Source organism: Rousettus aegyptiacus, unplaced genomic scaffold (assembly GCF_014176215.1).
Source record: "Rousettus aegyptiacus isolate mRouAeg1 unplaced genomic scaffold, mRouAeg1.p scaffold_m13_p_1, whole genome shotgun sequence".
Classification (NCBI taxonomy): Eukaryota; Metazoa; Chordata; class Mammalia; order Chiroptera; family Pteropodidae; genus Rousettus; species Rousettus aegyptiacus.
The window spans coordinates 16101070-16128605 of NW_023416284.1; the positions used below are offsets into that span (position 1 = coordinate 16101070).

The window sequence follows — 27536 nt, forward strand, 5'->3', positions numbered from 1 at the left end:
TACGTTCGGGGGCGGGACACTGGCACAGCCCGACTCCTGATTGGTTACAAGCGGCAGAAAGGGGCGGGTCCGGGGGAGCGCGCGCTCTGAGGCGCGCGGCCTGGAGGGCGTGTAACGGCCGTTAGGAAGCTCAGGGATCGATTCTCCGTCTGCGGCTGACGTGGTGGCCACAGTGGGTGTTCTTGAGTGGGGTATTTCGCCGCCCGCTTTCAGGCCCACGTAAGTCCTACTCTCCTCTGAGCCCCAGTCGAACTGACAGACTCTGCCCCACCTTGGGGAGCCCCTAAGGAGCCTCAGACGGCAAGACCTACCTCCATGGGGGCGGGGGGCGGGGTGGGGGCGGTGCAGGGAGCGAAGGCGCACGCGCAGAGCGAGTACGCTGTCTCTGGTACTCTCGCCGTACGGGCTTCCTAAAATATTGCCCCACACACGCCCCCTCGTGTCTCGGTCTCCTCCCCGCGCTTATCGTCTTGTTTTCACCTTTGTCCGTCATTCACTCCACAGCTGTTGCTGTACCTATGTAAAGGACAGGCCCTGTGCCAGTCTCCAGGAGGACGGTGGGGAGCACAGTCCTTGCCTTCCTGGAGCTCCCAGTCCCGGGAGAAAGTGGACTTTAAGTAACTGATTACACGTTTAGCACTCAATCGTGTAGGGTAGAGAAGTACAAAGAACCGAAGGCGTTGGCGTAGTCTGAGGGCAGGGATCCCTCCCTGAGGAAGTGAAGTTTGAGCTGAGATTTGAAGGGATGAATAGAGAAATAAGGTTAGGGGACCGGGAGCACTTGTGAAGGCTCTAGCCTAGAGTTCCTGAGCCAGGGCTATTTTTCTCACTACAAGATATTTGACAACGTCTGCAGACTTGTTGATCGCTTCTGGGGGATTGCTCCTGGCATCTAGTGGGTAGAAGTCAGGGATGCTGCTAAAAACATACTGCAGTGTACAGGACAGCCCCCACAACGAAGACTAATCCTACCTGAAATATCAGTAGTACTGAGATTTGAGGAACCTGCTCTAGACAAGGAGGAGCTAGCTGGTCTTTTGGATGAACTGAAAGTTTACTGTGTTAAAGCTTATTCGATAAAGAGAGTGATCACTTCATTACAGTAAACCGAGAGGATCAGATCCCTGTTTTTCTTTTACATCAATATATTTCTGCAGCTTGGCGCAGAGACAGGCAAATAATTGGCACTCAGTAAACTTTGGTTGATGAATACTGTGTGTTAGGTAGGGAGGAGTAGCGATACAAGGATGAGTAAAATAACCATGCCTTATTAATTGTCCTTAGGCCTTGTCTATTTTATAATGGTCTGGTGGTGGCGTATGTTTCAAGACTTATTCTTTGTAAAGTCAACTTCTTCGCAATGATTTGGCTTCTCTTTCTTTAGATCTGGTTTAATGAATGATCAAGGCCACGATAATAGTGTTATGGTGCGAGCTTAATGTGTCTGTCAGCTGTCTTTGTATCCCTTCACATCCTCTCCTGTCTTGATGTGGTTTTTTTTTAACTGCCAAGTGTGATGTTCCACACTAAGATTATAATTCTTCAAGGGAAGAAATACTTATAACGGTAAAAATATAATTCTTGGGTAGCAAATTAGAGTATAGAGGAGCCCTGGGCAAAGTGAAGAAATTACATGAACTGTCCCTGCCCCTAACTGCCCTTGGGCTTTCAGATCCGGCTATTCCTGAGGCTGGAACTTATGCCTTAGTTACTTCCTTTATTTCTCTTTGTCACATACAGAAAGAATGCTGATTAGACTATTGTAGCTTTAGAGCACACCCCTGGCTTTGAAGCTTCTTCCTAAATCTTTATTTTTTCATCCAGAAATTATTATCCGGAGGATAATATTGGTAACTACCTCATAGATTTGATGTCAGCATTAAACATAAGACATGATACAGTGTTTAACACAATGCTTGATGGGTAGTTAAGTACTGAAAACATGTTAAACTTGTTGAATGAATGAATATATGTAGTTAAAAATGGAAGATAGAAGCCATCAATGTAGGGTGCTTTTTTTTTTTTGTCTGCCTTCATTCACTCTTACCTTTCTTGGCTGTATAATTAGTTATTTGCGTTGCTTCTTGTACCTTCATTTTTCTCTTTTACCTCAGGAAATCTCTGTCTCCTTAAATTTCCACCAGTATTCCATCAACTTCTGAACTTAGTAGGAAACAGTCAAGACTTATTTATTCTGTACTGTTTCACTCCTTGTGGGAGTTCTTAATTGAGATAGAATTCACATGTAAAATTCAATTTTATGTGTGTACAGTTCAGTGGTTTTAATATATTCAGAAGGTTGTGCAGCCATCACCACTATCTAATCTCAGAACGTTTTGATCACCCTGGAAAGAAACCCAACATCCATTAGCATCCACTCACCATTGCCCCACTGCCCTCCTCTTAGTCCCTGACAACCACTAATCTATCTCTGTATTTACCAATTCTGGACATTTCCTATAAATGGGAGTATATAATATGTGGCCTTTTGTGTTTGGCTTCTTGCATTTAGCATAATGTTTTCAATGTTCACCCATGTTTGTAGAATGTACTTCATTCCTTTTTATTGCCACATTTATTTATCCATTCATTAATTGATGAACATTAGTTCTTTCTACTTTTTGGCTATTATAAATAATGCAGCTATGAATATTAATGTACAAGATTTTAGATGGACCTGCATTTTTATTTCTCTCGAATATATATACCTAGGAGTGGAACTGCTGAGTCATAGGGTACCTCTGTTTAACTGAGAGTTCTTTTGTCATCCTCTTTTAAATTTATATGAATTTGGAAAGGTCTCAAAATCCAGTGGGCCTATCATTTTTTCTACTTTAAAGAAAGTAGTGAAGAAAAGGATTTTGATATTGACTATTTGATATCACTAGTAGGTAGGTGATCTCACCATTCTGTGTCACCATTAACACACTGACTGATACTCTCCATAAATTGAAGCTTTTATTACTGAACAAAGCTTCTCTTACCCAGTATGTGAAGACCGAGGATTTCCATTGTAAAAGCAGTAAATTAGTATGGGTTTGGGTGGTTGTTGCTAAGAGAAAGCTATAGAGGTCAGTAAAATACATTAGTGAAATAGTATCATATAACCTTTTTACCCACCTCCAAAGTTTGAATTTTACCTCTAAGAATTGTTCTGTTGGCAGAGTTTGTCCCAAACTCTTTGGGGCTCTTACAAATTCAAAGTTTCTAAATTTATACTTTTTATTGCTATAAACTGCCAAGTATAATAATGAAAATATTAACAAAGAACATAATGTGTGTCAGGCATTCTCGTAAGTTAATTCCTAATGAATTAGCATGAATTAGGTCCTGTCTCTATCATTTTTATATGAAGGACCTGAGGCACAGAAATATTAAGAAATTTGCCCAAAATTATACAGGAAATAAATTGCTAAGTCAGACTTTAAATCCAAGCTATCTGATCAGGAGTCCATACTCTGAACCACTTCTCTGTACTGCCTCTTGAGTACTATGCAAATATAAGATATTATTATTTGCCATTATGAGTTACAGTTAATTAAAGCTTTTATTTACCCAGGTAGTAATCAGACTTCTGCTGTATTCTCAGGACTTACCATTAGAGTAAATACAAATGTTTCAAGGAGTAGAGAAATGGGAAGAAAATCTCATGTTCCCTGCTAAAGATGGGGTTCTGCTAATGACCGAGAATTCTGTCCATCTTTGTGCCTCATACGACTAATTTTCATTACTGGAGGCAGGATATTTGTTTTATGTTAATCATAATTGAAGCCATGATTTATAATTGTTGGTTTAGCTATTTAGTTCTTTCTTCACCCCATCCTCCTATCCTGTCCCCATTGCTAAGAATAATATCTGTGGCAAAGTTTATGAAAAGTAATATTTTTAATTTTTGCAAACAATTGGAGGGATTGTAGAACCCGATAGGATCAGTATTGGGACTCTCTGGTTCTAGCTAGGTTTTCTGTCCTTGTTTTAGGAAGAAAAGTAGGATGGAGTATTGAGAGTTGCTTTGACTTAAAAAATATCAGTAAAACGTGGAAGAATACTTGAATACTCTGTATAGTTTTGACAGTTTCAGTTGAATGGGAATGAGTTACAGGGAATTAGAAGATAGTGGAGACATCTGACTGATTACTTCTTCATTCTACAGTTGGCTCAAATAACTGTGTCGATGGCCATGCAGGAAAAATATCCAAGTGAGAGGCTCTCTCATGCCACTTCACCAGGTGAGTAGTCAAAGCATTCTAGGTTAAATTCTGATCTTTGTTCTGTTATTTCATAACAGAAATTTCCTTTAAAGGACATACTGAGCAAACAAGCATTCACTGAAATGTGGTATTAAAGAAACAAAAATAACATGGGGCTGTATTGAATAGAAAAACAGGTCTCTCTGAGAGAACAATTATTTATCTCTGGTCCTACATAGCTTCCAACAAGACCACATGATTGTGCGGGGAGGACACATAAAGGATTTGAACAAATGACTTTGGAACATAGTTCTATTTGAAATCAGAAAAACACAGCATAAATTACTGTGTACTATGTTGTCTTTGTAGTCCTATGGGTGAGCCAGTCATCTGCTAGCCCACAAAGATTGGAATTCTTGAATGCCAACAATCTCAGTTGTGTTGTCACTGGAGACTCAGGAATTTATCTCTAGAACGGATTAACAAGATTTTGAAAGCTTAATAGATATACTAAGTGGATATATTAAGTATATATTAAATATATATAAAAATATGCATACATTCAATAGACATTTTAAATAGACGTATATTCAAATAGAAAGTAGCATTTAGACATAACTTTGAATTCTGTGACATTAATGAATAAAAGGATACATTTTATTCAACTAAGGGTGTGTTTTATTTAACTTTAAAAATCATACAGTGACTTATTGCAGACATTTGGTTGATATTTGTTATGTTCTCCCAGGCATGCCGCCTTGCATATAGTAGGCACTTTGAAAAGCGTTTGTTGAATCAATTCAAGATTCATTTAGCAAATATTTATTGATCATTTGTTATGTGCAATGCAGTCTTAGGGCTAGATTGTACAATTTCTTATGACAATTATGTATATAATACATGTTTTTGGAATGTAGCAATTCCTAACAAAGTTCAACTTCTTTTCTGATGGTTTTGTCTTTAGTAGTCTCATTCAATTAATAATGGTTTAGTATTGATAAGGATGCTTGCTGATAGGACATATGACATAAAAAATTTTTAGCTTTCAAACTTAAATTTTGAAATAAACATAAGCCTCTATAAACTATACCAAAACATACTTTAATTTTAGCAAATATCTCTTTAGAATTGCTGTATGAAGTAGGTGCCTGGAAAAAAGTGGTGATGGTCCAGGTGAAGAATAGGTTAGTAGTAGTAACAGGGAGTGGTTTCCAGTAGGAGGCCAAGAACATGGCAATAGAGGCCCTCAATCAATTTTTACTGTTTCAAAAGACCTGGCAAATTGTACAATAATACCATATAGACTCACAAAGAGGTCAAATTTATTTGCTTTTGGCTAGAATTACATTAATTTAGTAACTGGCTAATCTTATGATGATCAGAAGCTCTGATTATTGGCTGTGTCTTTTATTAAAGATTATTACAGATTACTGTGTGTATATAGATTCTTTCAAATCAGGCAGTCTACTGTGACCCAAAGAATAAAAGGAGTCCTTAGGGAAAATTAGTTTTACTTCAGTAGAAAGCAGGTGTAAGGGTAGCAAAAAAAAGGAGCAAAGTAGAAGGAATTAGGTTAAAAAGAAAGGAGAACACTAAATTTGGAAGAAGAGAAAAAGATGATTTGTGTTCATATATCATTTGTTTCCCACTAGATCGAAGAGTTGGTAGAACCATAGTTTCTGATTTCAATTCAAACTGTGATACTTTAAATGAATAAGTAGCCACTATTACCTTTTTGTGTGTTTAAATGCATAAGCAGCCGCCATTACTTTTTTGTATCATTAGATACAATTTAGAAAAATTATTGTGTTTTTTTAGGGAATCATTTGAATTTAAGTCTTTGCTAGTAAGTTAGTAAATCAAATCTTTATTGAACACTTCCTACTAGCCCTTAATCAGCAAGATAATAAAGTCAAATTTCATCAGTCTTGTATCTTTCTTACTCAGAAATTGTAATCATTTGGTGTTTTTGTTTTGGTTTTTTTTTTTTTAGTTGCCTTCAAAAGCTCTTCAGATTGACTTTTAAGATTTATCTTGATCTGGATTCACTCTACCCATGAGGATACCGTAGTTCAGTCAAGCAGTGGTTTTCAACGGGAGGTTGGACTGCCTGTTACCCTGGGCAGCATTTGAAAACATATGGGGTATTTTCTGGTTTCACAGTGATAGTTAGATAGAGTGAGGGCTGCTACAGACACTTAGTGGATGGGGACCAGGGATCCTAAATGGTCTTGCAATGTATAGACTATGCGTTGAAGAACTGTCTTACCAGAATGCTAAAAGCACCTGTTGAGAAATCTTTTAAGAGGAAATAATGTGAGTATTGGAACTAGAACAACCTGGGTTCAAATCTCTGCTCTATCCTCTGTAAAATAGGAGTGATAATACTTTTCAGTAAGTAGGTAGATAAGATCATGTTTGTAAAGTACTCTGCCCTCTAGGTTTCAAAAAATGGTAGCTGCTATTAAATATTGTTTTCTGTTTCACTTTTCTTGGATTTTTAGTAGGTCTTATTTCTTTCTTTGAACATTCTTACCTCTCATGCTATTTCCATTTAAAATTAACAAACTCAGTTTCTAGACTAAGCACAGGGAAGAGAAGGGGGGCTACTATTCCTTCATAGATTTAAATGATTTTTTAAAAAACAGTTTTTTGGGGCAACATCAGCTGGTTCACACTAAAGGTGGGAAATGCCACTTGTTTCAGGTTCCAGTGTGATTCAGAAGGGCAGTTCCCTGGGGACTGAATGGCAGACCCCAGTTATTTCGGAGGCCTTTCGGAGTCGCTTCAGCCGCTGTTCAAGTGTAACTGACAGTGGGGACACAGCCATTGGCACATCGTGCTCAGACATTGCGGAGGGTAAGTTTGGATTTATGATTTGATTACCAGTATGTGTCGTCATTTTCAGATTGTGTTCCAGGTGTATTGTCATTTCTAAAGTATTCATAAGTCAGTCCAGGAGTATGCTTGTTTGTTACCCAGTGCTTCTCACAGCTGGTCCTTTCCTCTCAATTTCTCTTGTTTGTCCTATCTCAACCAACTTTCTGATAGATTTCTTGCCCTCAAATTTTTCCCTCTACTGCCAGATTAATCTTTCTAAAAGCTTGATTTTATAGTTTCCCTTTCCTGCAAATCCTCAGTTGTTTTCATTATTTGGAGGACAAAATTCAGTTCTTCTGTGATCTAGCCTTGTCCCACCAAGGCAAAGATATTTCTGCTATCACCAGGTCTCTTGTCCTACTATGCTATGAAAGTGAAGAACTTTTTTTGTTTTTTATATCAGAGCTCTTTCCTTCTTTAATCTGGGTCTGTTTGTGCTGTTCCCATCTCCTCTTGCCCTTCCCATCTATGCTGATCTTACTTTTCAAGATCTAGTGAACTGTTCATACAAAAACTTGTACACAGATGTTCATAGCATTATTCACAGTAGCCAAAAAATGGAACAACCCAAATGTCTATTAACTGACAAATGGATAAATAAGAATTTTTCTATCCCTCTCACCCATTACTGATCTTTTTCTTTACAAGCTTATATCCTTACTGTTTCTTCCACTTGATTTAGCACTTAAAATTAAGTAATAACTGCCAAGCAGTACTTTACAAGAGTATTTTTTTTTATTTAGATGGTGAGTTCCAAGAGGGCAGAAGACCTAATGATAATAATTACTATTTATTAAATACTTTGTGATGAATCCTGTACTAAATTTTTAAAATATTTTTTCATTAATGCTTTTAAGAACTCTATGAAATATTTTAACTCTTTTTATAAAGAGTTCTTAAACTTTATATAAACTATAAAATGAAAAATTATTTTAATTTTACATATGAGAATACTGAATTTCAAAGTTATTAAATTAGTTGATTAAAGTTACAAAACTAGTCACTACGGTATTTTATCAGATGTGACATTGCTAGATGGCTATAATCAAAAAGATAGTGAGTGTTGGTGAGAATATAGAGAAATTGGGACCTTTATACATTGCTGGTGGAAATGTAAAATGTTACAGCCACTTTGGAAAGCAGTTTGGCAAGTTATGTTGTGACTTGGCAGTCCTACTTCTTGATATGTACCCAAGAGAAATGAAAATATATATCCATACAAAAACTTGTATACAGATGTTCATAGGAGCATTATTTGCAGTAGCCAAAAAATGGAAGCAACTCAAATGTTTATTAACAATGGATGAATAAAATATGGTATATCCATACACTAGAATATTATTTGGCAATAAAAAGAAACGAAGTACTAATGTGTCTTACAAAATGAACGAACTTTAAAAACACCTATGCTTAGTTAAAAAAAAAAAGCCACATACATAAGACCACATATTGTATGATACCATTTATATGAAATGTCAAGAATAGTTGAATATATAGACAAAAAGTATATTAGTAGTGCTTAAGTGGTTGCATAACTGAGGTAAGAGGTTTCTTTTTGGGGTGATGAAAATATCCTAAAATTAATTGTATAGGTGGTTACACAACTCTATGAATATATATATTAAAAACCATTGAATTGTACACTTCACGTGGGTGAATTGTATAGTGGATGAATTATATCCTAGAAAAGATATTTTTTTAAAAAAGAATAGAAATGTTTGGGAAAAAATAAAAAAGGAATAAAAAGGGGGGGAAAAAACTCATTTACTACTAGTACTGACTCCTAGACTCCTGGCATTTCATTTTAATCATTGGATAGATTGTGTATATGGGCACAGTGCTCAGTAAATACTGAGTAGAGTTAAATTATAGATTTGAGGTAGACAGGGCTTTAAAAATCACTTAATCCAGATCTGTTTTGTTGGTGAATAACAAAAATTTCCCCAAGAGGTTAAGTGATTAACTTGCCTAATGTCACACAACTAGTCATCAGATTTGGATCTCCCAGCCGTATTGTTCTTTCCATCGCTTGTGTAATCAAAAGTGTTACTGTAATGCAGTTATGATTTGTTCAAGTTTTGTCTATATGTGCTGTCATGAGACCTTTTTCATTTTGTCTAAATAATAGATCTTTTTAAAAATCAGTGGTCTTGATTTTTACCACAATTAAATTGACTATTTAATTCAGTCAAATTGCTACATAGATTGTGTATGACTCTGTGTGCTTTTCTTTCCTTTAGGGAGCTATATATATTTTCTAATTCTTGCTCATTTTGTTGATGAATCTAACTTGGTTTACTTGGAGCCCAGTTGACAAGAACCCTTACAACTGGTATATAGTTCATTGTTGCATCTGTAAATTGAACAGGCTTGCTTTTGATTGCACTCTCCACTAAGGTGTTTTACCTTGCAGATTCTCAAGGGACAAGGTAGAGGTGGGTACTGGAGAGCTCGAAAGGCTTTCAGCTCTTTGCTAAAGACTGAAATAGTCACTGGCTTAGTTTGGACTACCATTATTCATAAACTGGTAAGGGATGTAGACAGTGATCAAGATTTAGCAATAGCCAAAGGAGGGTTGATAAAAAGAAAGTCGTGAATTTTTTTGAAGGGTGAGGGAGATGAGTTGGGAGGATGTGGTTGAAGAGAGGAGAGATTTAGAAATATACTTTTAAAGTGGCAAAAACCCAATGATTATGGGAACTGTAGACTTCTCTAAATAAAAACCACATATCCCATTCACTAAATTTTGAAAACCTTTGAAAATTGTACAAGATAATGACCCCTTTGCTATTTTGTTTCAAAATGTTCTAAAATGCAAACCAGACTTAAGGTATAACTTGATGTTTTATAATAGTTATCAGAATCAGGCAGTTTTCTTAATATAAATAAACAAACCCAATGGGCAAGTGGCAAAACCTGACAAAGACCTCACTTTTTCTGTCATTCATAGGTGGACCACCCTCATTAGAAAACTAGAAAAATGATATTCTCCTGGATCAGTTGATACTTTTCCTCTTGGCTTTGGTTTTGCCATTACTACTTTGGGGATTATAGGCTCAAAATTGAATTTGGTGAGTGTTGAAAGAAAGTGGTGCTGTGAATAGAGAATGGAAGGTGTTACTAAATTCAGCATAGTAGCAGCCCCTCATATGCCACAATCTCACTGTCTTCCATAATTGCACTTTGGTATGAGGGACCATTGGTTAGAGTGGATAGATATTATGATGCCATTATGGAAGATTTCAAGTAGAGAGCTTACTAGTCTTGGAAGTCTTCATCACTACAAGTCCGCTTTAACCTGTTGACTAGGCCTATATTTAAATTGTGGGACATCAAAAACTGTGTCCTTTGACTCTGAAATGTCCTTCTCTCTTGGTATGAGAGGCCGATGCATGTTATCAGAAGTTACCGGGGTTTTTGTTCTGTATGCTTGTTTTTAGTATGGCCTTATATATATCCCCAAGATCATTTGAATATAGGAAATTAGGTACCCTGCATATATTGTAAGGGATAATTTGGTTTTCCTGTGTTTTCAAAGAGCTGCTTACACACCCATGAGAAAACAGTAACTCATGTACTTCTGGGAAAGGTTGCTATCTGTCCTCATTAGCTGAGTGTGTTCTGTGTTGGTTGATGGGAAGAAAAAAGAGAAATAAATGGTAGTCCACTCTTCATGGTAGATGTGCTTGGTTTGAGAAAGAGTACTGGACATGATTGAAAAGAAAAGACTCAGTTTTCTGCCTGTTGAAGGTAATAGGTATGTTTTCTTGTTGTGTGCTTGCAGCCTGCTACCCCAGCACATTAGTTCTCTCTCTGACTTTGTAGTCCTCTTCAGAGTAGCACTTGAAAGTTGGAAATATGTGGAGACGTGAACCTTCTCTAGAAGGGCTAATCAGAGAGCTCACTCAACAGTAGGAAGGAGCTAAAAAACATAAGACCAGTCTGAAGGAAAAGTCACAGTTGGATACAAACAAGGGGTAAGCGAAAGACAAAATATAAAATAGAGGATTTCAGTATGTACCCGGTTGAGAGTGCTTACTGTGCTGGAGTGAAACTTGAGAGTTACTAAGAATAACTTCACATATCCAGGCAGTCAGTTCTGGTGTGTGGGGGAGAGAACAGAATCCTGATTTAGATGCTATACTCCCTGCCCTGGATACAGAGAGCACTATCCAGTTTGCCTTATTCTTCAGATAGTTCAGATTCATTGCTTACCTTTATTGGGAAGCTTTTGGAGGTCACAGAGGATTGTCGCAGTCCTTGGGAAGGATATTTTTTTTAGGTTGGATTATAGCTTAGAGGTGCCCAGCTCCAAGAAGAGTAGGACCTTTTAAGTAAGTGATTTTTTTTTTAAGTTCAGTTTTCAGCTTGGTTTGTTGACTGGCAAGATTTTTTATTCAAATACAAGAGACGGGAGTGTAAGTTAAAAATGAAACTAGTGTTGCCTTTTGCTGGTTTACCTTGTGAATGGCATTAGAGAGCCCAGAACAGACATCTCCCAGTTAGGCTGTCATGTCTTTCTGTCTGATACCTGTGTTGACAGTGCCCTCTCTTCCTGGTCTCAGGACAGACAGGGAATGTCTGAAATAGCAGCCAAACTTTAAAAAACCTGATGCTTCAATTTTGACTTATGGAAGACTATTCTCTCCACAGATTTTTGCAGCTCAAGTAGCAGCCCTCCTTTCCAGCCCATAAAAAGCCATGTAACCATTCCAACAGCTCATGTGATACCTTCTACTTTGGGGACCTCTCCTGCCAAGCCAAATTCTATACCTGCCGGACCCTCTTCCTCTAAATTTCCTTTGTCAGGGTTGGCTGAGAATGTGGGGATGACAAGAAATGGAGACCTCGGTGCAATGAAACGTTCTCCAGGCCTGTCTAGAGATTTCATGTATCTTTGTGGTGCTCCTGGAGAAAATGGAATTGAGCAGTCCTGGTTTCCAGCAGTGGGCCATGAAAGAGAAGAAGAGATGAGGAAGTTTGATATTCCCAGTATGGAGTCTACCCTCAATCAGTCAGCAATGATGGAGACACTTTATTCAGATCCTCACTACCGAGTCCACTTCCACAACCTAAGAACCGACCCAAACAAGGAGTTATACAAAGTGTTGCCTGAGACCAAGAAGGCACCAGGCAGTGGGGCAGTATGTGAGCGGAATGGACCACACCCCAGCAGCAGTGGGTTGCTGCCTTTGGGACTCCAGCCTGCTCCTGGGCTCTCTAAGCCTCTACCCTCTCAGGTGTGGCAGCCAAATTCTGACCCGTGGAATCCCCGCGAACGATCTTGTGAGCTCAGCACTTGTCGGCAGCAGCTAGAGTTGATTCGTTTACAGATGGAGCAAATGCAGGTAGAGGACCTTCTTTCCTTGGATTTTGCAGGTTCTGTGCATATCTTAGGACTGTAAAGTTTTTATAAGTTTTGGTTCTAAATAAAACATTTGTAAGAAAGAGGGAAGATGTTTTTAGATAGGACATGAAGGCTTGTGAATGCCATCAAGTCTGTTGGTGGTCTGATTAAACACCACTCAGGTTCTCCAAAGTAAAGGGTTACAACAGAAAACCCAAAAAGTCACTTGGCTAGGTACTTTCGCAACACAATCTTACTTAATTCTTATAGCACCCCGATGAGGTATGTGTAGAAATTTACTAGATTCTTAGAATAAGTAATATGTTCAGGGTCATAAGGCTGGTAAGTGGCAGAGCTAGGGTTTAAAAACAGTCTGAATCTATGCTTTTTCCATTATATCACTTTTGTGTTTAAAAAAGAAGGTTCTTGTGCTGCTTGAGTGGGAAGGAAAGAAGCTATTCTTTCCTAGTTAGTGAGGACATCTTAGCTCTTGGTTTGTCTCTATTGCCAGATAATGAAAGATAACTGACCTTTTCTTAGAAACTAAAGCCTTTCTGAGCAGTGTCCAGTTGGCAGGAGTCTCCCTGGCAGGTTCTTTCCAGTCATGCATCAGAGCTAAAATTATTTCATAAACACCAGGCCTTCTCAGGCTGAGCCAAAATGAGCCTTGACTACAGACCCAGCTGTGCTAGTACCCAGGGTACTACTCAGAAGTTTTCAGAAGCCTGTAGGTCAAGATCAAGTCCCTCTGGACCTGCTTCTCTTTCAGCTTCAGAATGGAGCCATTTGCCACCATCCCGCTGCTTTTGCTCCTTCACTTCCCACGTTAGAACCAGCACAGTGGATCAGCATCTTGAACAGTAATGAACAACTTCTGAAAGAAAAGGAGCTCCTCATTGACAAGTAAGAGGACAAGGGGTGCCATAGGGCCAGCCTCTGTCCTTCCAGCCCCCACTGAGGGCAGCTAATGAGGTCTCCTCAAGGGCAGTACATGCCTTCTGTTTAGGACCACTCCTCACATCATGGTAAAGCTAAGTTGATAAGCAGCCATCCTGTGTGAGACTAATGTGATAAGCCAGTTGTGTATATCTGCAGGGGCTCTGGGGAGTGCCTAAAGGGAGCAGCTGGTTCTTTGCAGCCAATATTTCGTCATTTCCCCTCATTCAGCCTTTTCATTTGCTCTCCCTCCTTCAGCAAAACAGTACTTACCAGAATCCAGAGCCCTTGTTTTCATAGTATGGATTTTACCTATCTAAGGAAAGGGGCTCATATTGTAGCTGGGTTAGTGTCAGAACCTTTAACCTCATTCTGCTGGCTTTTGCAGGCAGAGGAAACACATCTCTCAGCTGGAGCAGAAAGTGCGAGAGAGTGAAATACAAGTCCACAGTGCTCTTTTGGGCCGCCCTGCCCCTTTTGGGGACGTCTGCTTGCTGAGGCTACAGGTAAGCATTGACAGTCAGGTTGGTATTCTCCTTGCCATAACTCAGTATCTCCCCTATGCTTGGCACTGTTAGGTACCCAGGAGAGAGAAAAAGGACCAAGTGATGTAAAGTGTCCCTGCCCTCAAAGAGTACGCATCTTAATTATAAAGCATCCCTTAGTCTGCCCTTTTGGGGCAGAAAAGGCTTGAGGGTAGAATTGGGTGGAAGTCCAGATACCTTGGTTTTGGGACATACTTGGGAGAAAAGAAAGGCAGAGCAAAGTCCTCTGTAAGATTCCAGAGTTGGATGATGTCCTGAGAAGTCTTAATCTACCAGCCCTGGCCAAGTGGAAGGAGAGGCGGAGGTAATGGAGGATTTAGAGCCATTTTCATTCTTGTCTTCCATGTCTAGGAGCAACTGAAGGAAACCATATTCTTACTCAAGTCAAGTGGCTCTAGAAGAAGCCTGCTTTACCAAGCTTCTCTGCAATTTGGGCTTTTGAGTGATGAGTGTTAGATTATAGTACTGGCTTTGCCACCTAGTGGCCCTGTTAAGACAGTATTCCATCTTGTAGAATCAAAGTGTTAGAGTAAGAAGAGCCCTTAGGTAAACTCTAGTTCAGGTCTCTAATTTACTGATGATAAAATTGAGGTCCAAGAAGAAGAAAAAACTTGCCCTTAAGCCCAGGTCTTCAGATGTCTTGTCTGGTGTTCTTTCAGTTATACTATAACTCCTCAGGTATTGCTTTTAAGGCAGGGGTTCTGAATTGTGAGTGTGCATTGGAATCACTTGGAAGGCCTTTTAAAACAGATTATTGTGCTTGCTTCGGCAACACATATACTAAAATTGGAATGATACAGAGATTAGCATGGCCCCTGTACAAGGATGACACCCAAATTCGTGAAGTGTTCCATATTTTTATGGTGACAGGAAAAAATCTAACTATGGGTAGTTAACACATAGTGCAATATATATATATGACTTACAGTTGAATTGTACACTTGAAACATACTGGATTTTTTTAATGTCACCATAAAAAATAAATGAAAAAAGAAAAACAGACCCAACCTTAGAGTTTCTGGTTCAGTGGGCCTGAGAGTCAGGCTCAAGAATTTGCATTTCTAACAAATTCCCAGGTAATGCAGATGCAGTTAGTTCTAAGACCACATTTTGAGAAGGACTGCTTGAAGAAATTCTTAGAGAAAGATATTTCACTACAAAGTCTGCTGGGATTAGTAGAGTACATGAGACTATAAGGGTAAGGAACAGTTACATATTGAGAATCTTTTCAGGAATTGCAGCGAGAAAACACTTTCTTACGTGCACAATTTGCACAGAAGACAGAAGCCTTGAGGAAAGAAAAGATCGAGCTTGAAAGGAAACTCTCTGCTTCAGAAGTTGAAGTCCAGCTCATCAGAGAGTCGCTCAAAGTGGCATTGCAGAAGCATTCAGAGGAGGGAAAGAAACAAGAAGAAAGGGTGAGCTAAAGAGCTGAGAGCTCTCTAATTCACAAAAGAGTTGGCAGTCAGCCCTCTCCAGGCAAACCATAAGCTGTTTCTGGCCCCTGTTCTTGGAACCAGGAGGAGCCAATTGGGTCAAACCCTACACTGACTTCTCAGGCAGGACTGGTCTGCTAGGAATGGAACCCTTCCTTCTGCTTTATCTCCACAAAACTATCACAGTAGAAACCCTCACTGTCCCAAGTTGTAATAGGCCACCAGCTGGCCTGGGTAGAAAACCAGCCTGAGCAGTCATACTGGATGGTACTGTTGCAAGATGCTTAAACACCTGTGGTAAATTTGCATCATTCAGTCTGGTTCCTCCTCACTTTACCTTAAAAGGAGAGAAGACTTCCTTGTGTGCAGCTGGTTTGGGAGTTTTTACATTTTTGCTGGTGCTCTTAGAATTGCCTTAGGGCAAGATTGGTCATCATAGAAGGAGCTAATTTAAAATCTTTGGTTTTGTTCACAGCTTGCTCTGATGCAGATGTTCTTGGGGGACAAGTTTAGTAATGTTTATTAGTTCTGGACCACTTGTATCAAAATCAACTAAAGCAGTGCTTCTTAAACTTTAATGTGCTTAAGAATCACTTGGAGATCTTGTTAGAAATACAGATCCTGCATTTCTAACAAGCTCGCAGGTGATGTTGGTGCCATTGCTATAACAAGGACTTAGAAGCTTGTTAAAACAAAATTTTAATCAAAATAATACATGTATCTAAATTAAGTAATCAAATACCATATGTTTATAATAAAAATGAGTAGTTCTCTGTCTGGCCCACCCCACAAAGGGATCCATCCTCAATTCTTTCCTTTCTCCTGAAATATACCTCTGTATCTCTGAATAGTATTCTTTTCTTGAGTTTTTTGCTGTTTTTGTTTCATGGATACAATATCTTATTTCTCTGATTATATCAATTATACTTTGGGGGATATCTACATATGCTTATAATGTTTCTTATTTCCTTCAGGTACTTTTTTGTTTGTTTTGATGTCTTTTATGTTAGAGGCTTAGTAATCTTTGAATAAGTGGCCATTCATATTTAAGAATGAAGTATTTAAAAGCTGAATGGGAAGCTCTGGGTTCATGGTAGTTGCCTGATGGACTCCACAGTAGGATGATCAGACTTAAACTGTTGTCTTACTTGGAAATCCTCAAATATCAGTGTCCAAATGTCTTATCTCTCTCTAGAAAAGAGTCTTCAGCTGCCTCCTGATGGGGAAGCTGGGAGCAGGAATGCTTTTGACCTTTAGGTTCTCAACACCGAGGAGATTAGGTTCACTCCTACTCCTATATTTCTGTACATAGATTTTTTACTTATTTTCAACCCAGTGCTTCACTCTCCCTCTACCTGAATCTGGAATCACTCTTTGATTTCTACAGAGAATGAATCTCCAATCTCCTGTTACGGAAACCTAGGATGAGGATGGTATCCAGCTAGCTTATATATATAGACTTATATAACTCTGCAATTTATACCCTAATCTCAAATGGCAAATCCTCCTATTTTTCAGGTCTATGGCTAATAACCTGATTCAGAGGTAACTGGTGCCTTGAGTACAGAGGTTCTTGGGGGTTGTGATGGGCACATTATTTTCCAAATTTTAACTTGATTGAGTGCTCGCTTTGTACCAACCATTGTTCTATGTGTTGGGGATATGATAATGAGAAAAATGGACATAGCCCCTCCTGTCAATGAGTTTACAGTCTCATTAGCCCTTCTAGATGATTGCTTAGCTTTATATCATGTGTGACATTTAGGGAGAAATGTATTGCCTCTTAACCAGAACAGACCAGACTGGTTGTATTTATGCGGGGAAGCTGAATATACTTCTGCAACTCAGGTCTGATGCAGACTACCCATTAGACTCCACAGTTTTAAGGGCATAGTCCTCAATAAGACTGCTCTTACTTCAGAAACCAACTGCAAGTTCTGGGTTCCCTAAGTCACCCATACTTCTGACCAACTAGCTACAAATCCAGGGGTTCCCATGAACCCTTCAAGTTTACTGGTTTGCCAGAACAACTCAGAAAAGTGCTATATTTAGGATTACAGTTTTATTTTAAAGGATACAAATCAAGGTCAGCCAACAGAAGAGACAAATAGGACAAGCTCATTAAAGAAGACACTCTGCCTTCTCCTCATGGAATCAGGGCATGTCACCCTCCTAGCACATCCATGTGTTCACCAACCAGGAATCTCTACTGTGCTTTAGTATCCAGAGTTTTTATTGGGCGTTTTGTTGTGTAGGCATGATTGAACTTCTGCCCCACCCCCTTACAGGAAGTTGAGCTCAATTCCTTTGGTCTTTAGTGACCAGCCCCCATTCTGAGTAATCTCATTAGCATAAATAATGGGCTCTGTACCAAGATGAATAGCAGAGGGAGGGAGAGAATAGATTTCCTCTATTATTTGGATAATTCTTAGAGTTCAGAAGTTACCTCCCAGGAACCTGGGACAAAGGCCAGACAAATTTTTTATTATACAGAAGTGCTTGGGCAGTTTTTAAAAACTGCCTAGGGAGCCCTTATTCCTTGCCCTCAATTGGAAAGTCCAGGTGTGTTAACTCTGCAATTTATACCCTAATCTCAAATGGCAAAATTTGATCAACTTCTTGCTTTCATTGCAGTAGAACAATAGTCACAGCCTTATGGACAGGGGTCTGTTTGAAAAAAGTTGATGTTCAGGGTTCTAGAGAAGTCAAATGGAGACAAACTCTTGACATTTGTTCCTTAGGTCAAGGGTCGTGATAAACATATCAATAATTTGAAAAAGAAATGTCAGAAGGAATCAGAGCAAAATCGGGAGAAGCAGCAGCGTATTGAGACCTTGGAGCGCTACCTGGCTGACCTGCCCACCCTGGAAGACCATCAGAAGCAGAGCCAGCAGGTAGTCCAATGTCAGGGCATTCCCTGGGCAAGTAGAGAGTAGCCAAGCCAGGAAACTTTTTCAGCCTCTGCTGTATGTGGTTACCCCCATGGTTTCCTGAAAGGAAAATCCCAAAAGAGTCATGTCCAAACTCACATCCGTCAAATTTACAACTAGACTGCAATTTTTTTTGAAATATCCAGACTGTCTGGGTTGGCCTAAGCATAGTATCCTGTTTCTCAGCTTAAAGACTCTGAGTTGAAGAGCACAGAGCTGCAGGAGAGAGTGAGTGAGCTGGAGAATTTGCTGGAGGAGGCACGGGCAGCCTGCAGAGAGAAGGAGGTTCAACTGGAAAGTCTGAGACAGACAGAAGCAGCATTCTCCTCCACTAGACATAGGTAAATATCCCCGTGGGGTTGAGGAAAGGAGTGGAGAGCTAGGTTCTGGTCCTGGCTACCCCATTTACTCCCTGTGTAAGTTTGGGCAAATCACTTTACTTCTGAGTCATCTATATATTTGCAGAAGTAGATCCTGATGCTAGGAACTGGAGATTATCCACATTTTGAGCCTTGTAAGCTAAAGGCTACCAGGAGCATCTGTTTTACCTCAGCCCTAGGGATTGCTCTCAATTGCCACAACAGGTTCTGAGACTAAAACAAGATGCTATAGTGTACTTTCAGGTTGTCTTGGAAGCTTCCTCCATATTATTAGCATTTTCTGAAAATGCAATGGTTGTTTCAACAGCCTCTTGGACCAAATCCAGTTTCTACTGGGACAGATTGGATTTCTCATCCCATATTCAACCAGATGACCCTGTTATTTAACTTAGCAGATGGACTGTGATGAAAGTGATTGTGGGTATCAGTTGGAAGAGACCATTGGTTGGAGTCAGAGCAAGGTTAAGGGACAACGTTGACTCTTCCCCAGACTACGTGTGCTAAGAAAAATTTTCCAAAATTTCTACAATATACATATATGACTTCTATAGTCTAAATATATGTGATGTTTATTTTTTTCAGATATCAAAACAATGCTTAAAACAAGAGCATTGAACAGTGGCCATCATATAGATGTTGGCCTCTAGGGAAGGGAACTTCTGTGTGGCATAACCTACATTATAACAGAACTAACACATTAACACATAGCCTCAGCTATGGCTCAGAAGGACCTAAATGTCTTGCCCCAAAACATAAATAGCAGAATCAGGAGTCAGAGCCACATCTCTCTGTCTTTAGAGTTCCTGAAGAGGCCACTGTCTTTCAGCCTGCAAGATAAGCAGTGTGTAGAAGCCAATGGAGAAGGTCCAGTCCAACAAAGAGAAGGTCCGGTCCAACAGGAAGAAGATCCAAAAGTGAAAATGGAGTCCTGGCAAAAGGAATGTGATTCTCTCCGAAAGGTGACTGAGGGTATCCAGGCTATAACGGGGTAGGCTGAGAGTAAGAGCAGATTGTGTATGTGGAAGGAAGCGTGAATTTCTGGTCCTGTGCCACCTAGGATCTCTTACCCATTACTTTTTTCTCTTTTTCCAAAAAGTCACCCCTTCATAGTAAGTTTGTATTTTAGTTATTCGTCCTTATGACAAGCAAGCAAAGTGAGGAGAGGACATACCTCTGACCATCCAGACTAGATGCTCCAAAATGGTGTACAGAAGTGTGGTGCACTTCATTCATGGCTCAGACCTCACACTGAACCTCTCTGCACTGGGCAGAGTTCTAACCAGTGAGACAGCCCTAATTCAGCAGAGAAAGAGGAGCCCAGGGCCTGCTGATCATAGGTCAGCAAAAAAGAACACCCAGAAAAGGTTCAGAGACTACCTGAGGTCTCAAAGGACAGGAAACTGAGCCTGTTCAGGTCCTCTCCTTGGACAGTCAGTGTGACAAAAGCTATAAGTAACAACCATCACAGCCCTAGATTGGGCAGGCTTCATTAAACTGAATTTTTAGTAATGTCCTTCACCAAAGAACTGGAATGTATGCTTGCTATAAATTGTCTTCACCCTGGTCTCACTAATAACTGGCTGTAGCCAGTGGAGCTAATAGCCAGACCATAGACCCTACTGTAGCCTCTTGCCCTCTTGTCTCCTACCATATCATCAGCCTTTGCTTACAGCCTTCCTTGATAACTTTGCCTTTCAGATTGTGGAAAAACAACAACAGAAGATGGATCAGTTGCGTTCACAAGTACAGGTGAACCGGAGTCCTTGGGACGTGGGGGGCAGGACTTAATAATGGAATCTCTAGAAGTCAGCCAACACTATTGTTTCTGCCATGCAATTTTGCTCAGTGTTAGGAATACAAGGATGAGACGCAATCAGTGCTTTTAGCCTACAGTCTTGTTGAGAAGGGGTCTTAGCATAGTACTCTGAGAAAAATGTCCATGTTACCCTGGGGGAGCATAGAAAGTGAGAGAGGGAGAAGTCAAGGAAGGGTTTCTGGAGGTCATTACCCTTGAAGGAGGAAGAAGAGTTAGGCAAAGAAGTGCAGTTGGATAGGATGGTATTGGAATTCCAGCTAGAGGATCAGCATGGGTAGGAACATTGAGGCATGAAACAGCAGGGTTTGCACATGGAGCTGTAAGCAGTTATATATTGTTGAAGTAAGATGGTGAATGGAGAACTGGGCTATGAGAGGGCTTTGTCTTCCCAATTAAGTTAGCTTTTATTTTTTAGAGGTGATGGGAATTTACATAGCATTTAATTGGAATGTGTTATAGTCAGGTTTGCAGCTCAAGCTTGAGTGTACAAGATTGGCACTTGGAGAGAGGCAGGGCTGGAAGCCAGTGGATTGTTGCAGAAATCCTAGTAAGAGATGATGCATAAGGCAGCACAGCAAGGAGGAAATGTGAGGGGACAGATTTAAGTGACTTTTGGGAGGCAAAATTGAGAGGAATCAGTGACTAACAGAATATAAGGGGTTGAAGAATAAGGAAAAATCAAAGATAACTCCTGGTTTCTATTGTGGGCCAGAGTGGGAGTGTCCTTAATTGAGTTCTCCAAGAAATCCTAGGTAAAGCAGGTCCACTCAGGTTCTCTTTGGACTTTAAAAGAAGTTTTACACCAAAACAGGTAAAATACACTGATTCTGAGGAGCAACAAAAGCTGCAGTCCTGCCTTTACCATTATGTGGGTTGGACAATAGCTATTTAGTTTACCTATTCTGAGTCCTGTTAGAATATAGCCAAGCCTAGTGAACATTTATACCCTTTTTAAAATTCCAGGTTTTTAGTAAAGTTTTTAATGGATCTCAGTGTGTGTTTTCTGGAACGCTGAGGTTCCACAAAGGTTGAAAAAGCCCAACATTTGAAATGGTACATTTAGCCATAGTCAAACAAATTGTCAAGAGACTTTGCTGGAATTAGATGGATTCATAATGGTTGTTGCCTTGAGTATTTCGTGGTGATGAGATGTTCTGTTTGAAAGTTGCATTTTTTTATTAATACAAAATGGAAACATTCAAGGAAAAAATTTTATTTTGAATTTTAAATTTTATTTTATTATTAGTTTCAAGTATACAGTACCTTGGTTAGACATTTACATAGTTTATGAAACAATCCCCTTGATTGCTTTTTCTCTCCTCTCACACTACACCTAGCCATTACGTTAATGTTGACTGAATTCTCTATGCCATGCTTATCTGTCAGTTACTAATATGTACTTCTTTAACCCTTCATCCTTTACTCCCAGCCCCCCAACCCCTCTCCCCTCTGGCCATCACCAGATTGTCCTCTATATTTGTGAGTCTGTTTTTGATCTGAGGAACAAAAAAAGAACAAACTAATCAAAATTTTTTTAATTACAGAAATATTTTTTAGACTTAATTCATTCAAATCTCTTATGAAATTGAGGAGAAATTGAAATGGATAGAATGAGAGGTAAAGGACAACAAATATAAATCTCTCCCCTGTCTACCCCTACACACACATGCATACACATTATTAACTAGATTTAGTGCCTGTGGACGTGCTCTCCTACCCCTTCTTTGTCAAAAGCATTTAAAACAATATGGTCAAGGCTTGGGCTATGAGCTCCTTAAAGACGTATTCTTTTCAGTAGCCTCATTCCCTACTACAGTAAGTGCTCAATAAATATTGAATTCAACTAAATAGATGCTCCCTGCCCTCAAGAAAGGTATGGTCTACTAGAGCGGGGAATCATGTGCACAACCAGCAAATGTACTCCTGAGCTCTGATGGAAGTATGAGTAATAGGGCCAGATAAGGATTAACTGAATCCGATTTGCAGATTGAGGAAAACTCAGGCAGGCCTTGCGAGTTTCCTGAGCAGAAGAGAAGTCTGGGTAAAGGGGAAGAAGAGTGAGCAACAGTATTAGAGCTGGAGCCTTTGGAGAGATGACAGCCAGTTATTCAGTGCGGCTGGAGTGGAGGTTGTTTGGAGGGTTAAAAAAGGGTATGACTAGAAAAGTAGGTAAGGGCCAAACTGGCCTGGATCATTCTACTGAGGAACTGGCCTCTGTTTAATACATGGTTGAGGACTATAGGAGGGTTTCAGTCAGGGCTGTTGTTAAATAATCTCTAAGTAGCAGTCTGGGCAGGATGGGGCTTTACCATAGAGCCCAGGCTGAAAGTGATATGGTCTGAATTTGTTACTCCTGGTGTGTGCTCCCACCACTCTTTGCTATGGAATTCAGAGCCTAGAGCAGGATGTGGCTCAAGAAGAAGGAACAAGCCAGGCCCTAAAAGAAGAGGCCCAGTGGAGGGAGACAGCCCTGCAGCAGCTTCGCACAGCTGTGAAAGAGGTTAGCAACACACCTAGGCCTCTTGGTACTCGTTCTCTGGTGTCCCTCCTACCACAAAAGCCCTCATGTTTGAGGTCCCTGCTGAACTTTTTTGGCAGAAGAATAGGAAAGAACATTGCATCATCCTTTATTTTAAAAGTCCCAAGCCTGTCTTAGAGTGGCCATAATGACCCAGGAATGCTTTTTGGGTGTGGAAAGTCTTTTTCTCTCCTTTTGTCATGCTGCAGCCTCAGATTTGTGGGATTGGGGAGGCAAGGGTTCAAGAAGACTGAGATGTTTTGTGGTCCTCATGCAGTAAACAGAGCTGTCAGCAGGGGGCGACCAAGTTCACTGGCCAAGAGTTTAGAAAGGAACCTCCCAGAACTAGGATTGTCACAAGACCCAGTGTGAGTGAAGGGCTGGTACTAAGGAAGGAACTCTATTTTATGTTTATAAAACAATTGAGGGTAGGGAGGGAAGGAGAGTGGGTTAAGCTGTTCAGGGAGAGATTTGGAAAGAGATATATAAGAATAACTGGTCTTTGTGGTGACACCTGATTCCACTGAGGTGAAGGTTTGAAAAGAGAGGACACATTCCAGTGCTGTGTCCTCCCAGTCCCCAGCTTCTCCAGTGTGCGCGCACACACACACACATACACACACCCCCGCCCCTCCAGTGGCCACTAGCCGTCATGTTTTCATTGTTCCCTTTATTTCTCTGACAGACTCTGATGAGGCTGGCTGGTGGCCACTTTTGTCAGGGTGGCAGGGAGAGATTGAAACCAGTGTCTCCTCAGATTTCACGGTTCATGTTAAGCCTTCTCTAATAGCCTGGCTAACAGAGTTGGCTGAGGGACTGGCTTCAGATAGAGTTCCGAGGGGCGGGAGTATCTTCTCTGATTCCTAAACAGAAACCTGGAGGCTGATGACTCAGAGTCTGCTGGGCAGCAGTTTCCTCTTCAGTGCGGAAGCCCTGTGGCCTAGCCCACCTGCAGGAGGAACTAGGCCTGATACTGGGAGGGCGTGGCAATGTTAAGCCTGTGACTTCTAGCCTCCCCTGCACACTCACATAAACATATAGCCACACTCAGGTACAGATACTCTTGCCTTTCCCTGGGTCTGGGTTAATGTGCTTGCCCATCTCTCCACTCAGCTTTCAGCACAGAACCAGGACCTGATTGAGAAGAATCTGACACTCCAGGAACACCTGCACCAGGCTCAACCAGAGTTCCCATCTTCATCAGACACAGCCCAGCTGGCATCTGAACTGCATCAGGAGTTGGCCAGTTGTCTTCAAGATCTGCAGGCCGTCTGTAGCATTGTGACCCAAAGGGCGCAGGGCCATGACCCCAATCTCTCCATGCTCCTTGGCATTCACTGTGAGTCCTCAGGCCAGTCTGGGACCCAGGAGATTGTGGCTTTTGTTTTTCTCTCACCACCATCCACCTTTTCCATATTTATGGTAATAGGTGACCAGGGCTATGGAGGCCTGGTCACTGCCCTCTGGGAGTTAGTTTCAAAAAGTAGTCAGTAAATCTCTTTTGGGAACAGGCATCCTTATGGGGTGCCTGGGTGCAGGACAGACAAAATGTGGCCCTTTCGCAGCAAGTTTTCAGCCCACCATCCCCAGGTGCTTTTTTGGAATTGCCGTGTCTCAGGACCATGGGCCTCAAGGTGATTACTGCCCCTTCTACATAATAGCATCTCCTGACTTATAACATTCTTTCGAAATGCTCTCCTTCCCAGCTGCACAGCACCCAGGGACTCCGCTAGATTTGCAGAAGCCAGATGTGATCAGGAGGAAACTAGAAGAGGTTCAACAACTGCGCCACGACATCGAGGATTTACGGACCACCATGTCAGACAAATATGCCCAGGATATGGGAGAAAACTGTGTCACACAGTAAGGAATGCTAGGCACGGGACATGCTATATTCCCCCAGGGAGGATCTGGTCCAGCAGGCCCTGCCCTGACAGTCTCTTGCCTCCTGTTTGCTGCTATTCCCAGAGAGAAGGGGTGGAAGGGAGGTAAGAGCCTGCATCTGGGGCCAAGGGCTGACTAGGAAACTGTCTGCCTTGCTCCACACTGGCTTTGCCTTGTTAGATTGTGTTGGTCCTGTCATCCTGATTCATCCTTTGAGGGTGAGTTACTAATTAACTTTTTCAGGTCACCTGATAAGTCCTCACAGACCGTTGTTCCCAGCTGATGTCAACGACAGGCTGCTCACTTCCCTTCTCCATCCTTTGGGATGGATCCACATTCATTCCCACTCCTACCTTGGTTCTGCTGATGCCCAGAATTCATTAAAGGGTCCTGGAAAGGCTGCGTACCAGTAATAACAGCCATTTGAGAATCCCGGGCCCCATGTACCAGCCTTCCTGGGAGCTGAACTGGCTTTCTGGATTTACTTAGGCCCAGTCCCACTGCTTTGCTTCTTCCTCAGGGCTCTTATTCACACAGTTGCCTCAGGGTGGTCTACGCATTAGCAAAGTACTCACTAGAATTGGTGGCCTAGGGATTATAGCCAGGGCTCCTTCATCTGTGCTGCCATGCCATTTTATAGGAGACCCCATTCCAGCTGCCCTGTACCCTTGGGGCCCTGGCCATGTGGCTAGCACAGCCGCCCTCTCCCTTGTTCTCAGGCTGTCCAGATAGCCTCCTTCTCAGACTTTGAATGGAAACTCTTCTCTGTGGTTCTGGGTTTGGGCAGGGTTTTTCCACAGAATACCACAGGGCAACTCAAGCTGCTCACCACCTCCCCAAGGCTGGAGCCGGTGCCCACCCCTCTGATTTGTGCCTCTTGTGTTTGGGGGTCCTTTCCTTTTCCTGATATGGGCTACTTGAGATTTCAGAGTACCCAGTACAGGTCAGCTTTTAAGGCATATCTTTCAGTGTTTTCTGGGGTTTTTTGTTTCTCTGGGGCCTTTTGACCCTTTGCTTTCTGGTTTTTCTTGCCTCCTCGATTAGGGAGCCTCTCACAGTTGTTTGTATCTGGTTGCTGGGCTGGCCCCAGACCTCTAGATCTGGAGCCAAGCCAGGCTGTGTGTGGCTGTGGGGGAGCACTGAGTAGTTCAGGAGCCCAGACTCAGCCACCACGAGATTCTTGCTAAGCTTTGTTTGGGCTTTCAGGGCAACATCCTGGACCTCGGGCCTGGGCCTGAATGAGACTCCTTAAGTGTTTTTACAAGTGTGTTTTATTTATGGAGTGACTTACTCCTTCCATTCAGAGCAGCCCCACCCAGCCATCACCCCCTCAGCCTCTGGGCTCTTGCCTCCTAAAAGCAGAGCTGCCTGGTTGGTCTCCACCCTGTGTTGGGAGCCCAGCCACCATGCTCACGGGTATTTTTCCTCTAAAGTTTGTAAGCAGTTATTTATATGAATTCTTGTTATGTCAACTGGTTTGTATTGCCTATTTTGATTACAAAATAAAAATTTAACAGACTTCAGTTTTCCATTGCCTTCTGTCACCACCCTACTGTACCCCTCCCTCATTTAGGGTTGATGAAGCCAAAGCCTAGGTGTTCAGCCAAGTTCCCCAGACAGCAGCAAGGAGGGACTTTTGGCAGGTCCAGTTTCACATCTTGTTCAGTGGGGAAAAATAAGATCTCTTCCCATATAACTTTGTATTGGGTGAAGTTGCCAAGTCATAGAGCAAATTTGTCATTGAAGAGTTTCAGTAATCCTCTAAGAGGAAGTCAGCTGCTTCTGAGTTGCCGTGAGGACGTGGCTTGCCCATGCCCAATGCGAGGCAGCAGTTTGCTTCAAGAGGCTAAGGTGGTCTTTCTGGGCCACCCTCTGAGCCCTGGACTTGGGGCAACTTCTGAGGAGCATGTCCAAAACCAGAGAGAGCAGTCTCCAAAGTTGAGCTGGTTGCTGGAGTCTGCTCTCTCTGAGTCCCCTGAATTTGGTTTTGGAGTGCCATCTGCTACCTGAAATTGGGGTTGATTTGGAGGCACCCCAAGACCAGCTGTAGGTCTTTAACAAGGAGTCCTGACACCAACCTCTGCCTCCACCCTTTCCAGAGCTAGAAGCCTCTTACCTCGGCCTCCATCTGGCTCCTTGAGGGTGCGGCCCTGTCTCCTGCCATCACCCTTCCTTGTCTAAACCTGCCTGAGTGGAGAGGAACTTTGGAGAAAATCTGTCTACTCGCAGCCTACCCGCAGCAGGGGCTATCTGTGCATTGGTGTGCCTCCTATCTTGATGGGCTAGCCATGTGTAGGTACCCCCCATGGGACTATGGGGAAAGGTCCCTAGGAACCAGGTTCCCTCACTTGGGAGCTTTAGGTTTGAAAACAGCCATTAACGCCCAGACCCGCCCCCAGGGCGAGGGTTGGGGCGGGTCGGAGCTGAGCTGCGTGGCACTGAGGGTGGGTGGTCGGGTGCAGCAAACTCGGGCAAGGCTGAGGCGGCGGCCTTTACCAGACCCTCGCCCCTGCCTTTCTTGCCACCGGGACCCTTTCCAGCCTCACACTGTGAACCCAGTAAAGAGAAGGGCCCAAGGGCGCTGCCCTGCATGGAACTGAGGTCCTTTGCGCGCCGGGACCGAGGGGGAGGGGAGGGGACTTGTGCGCTGGGCGGGGTAGCATAGACCCCGCCC

The 27536-nt window shown here is 41.7% G+C and overlaps 1 protein-coding gene and 1 non-coding gene across 7 annotated transcripts; both read left to right on the forward strand.

The window, feature by feature from the left end:
* The first annotated feature begins 98 nt into the window (after positions 1-98).
* CEP85 (centrosomal protein 85) lies at positions 99-27442 on the forward strand. Of its 6 annotated transcripts, none has more exons than XM_016132026.2 (15): positions 99-219; positions 4154-4229; positions 6897-7049; positions 11724-12418; positions 13187-13320; positions 13742-13859; positions 15131-15316; positions 18076-18228; positions 18451-18605; positions 19471-19603; positions 20343-20393; positions 22853-22960; positions 24092-24317; positions 24685-24841; positions 26962-27442. In XM_016132026.2, exons 2-15 carry the CDS (start codon positions 4175-4177, stop codon positions 27041-27043), a joined length of 2406 nt encoding a protein of 801 aa, XP_015987512.2. In that variant the 5' UTR covers positions 99-219; positions 4154-4174; the 3' UTR covers positions 27044-27442. The 6 variants fall into 6 exon arrangements, with proteins under 6 accessions (XP_015987512.2, XP_015987513.2, XP_015987515.2 ...); XM_016132027.2 differs by lacking the exon at positions 26962-27442 and adding an exon at positions 25106-26385; XM_016132029.2 differs by lacking the exon at positions 22853-22960.
* LOC118606392 lies at positions 14655-14758 on the forward strand. The gene has a single exon (XR_004952343.1). It is a non-coding gene; the product is annotated as a U6 spliceosomal RNA (small nuclear RNA).
* Positions 27443-27536: the final 94 nt, after the last annotated feature.

Bases quoted from the DNA above. Each gene is read 5' to 3' on its own strand.
- CEP85 (XM_016132026.2), top strand. From the start codon at position 4,175: ATGGCCATGCAGGAAAAATATCCAAGTGAGAGGCTCTCTCATGCCACT. The intron at 12,419-13,186 runs GTAGAGGACCTT...CTTCTCTTTCAG, and splicing joins TACAGATGGAGCAAATGCAG to CTTCAGAATGGAGCCATTTG. The intron at 19,604-20,342 runs GTGACTGAGGGT...TTTGCCTTTCAG, and splicing joins AATGTGATTCTCTCCGAAAG to ATTGTGGAAAAACAACAACA.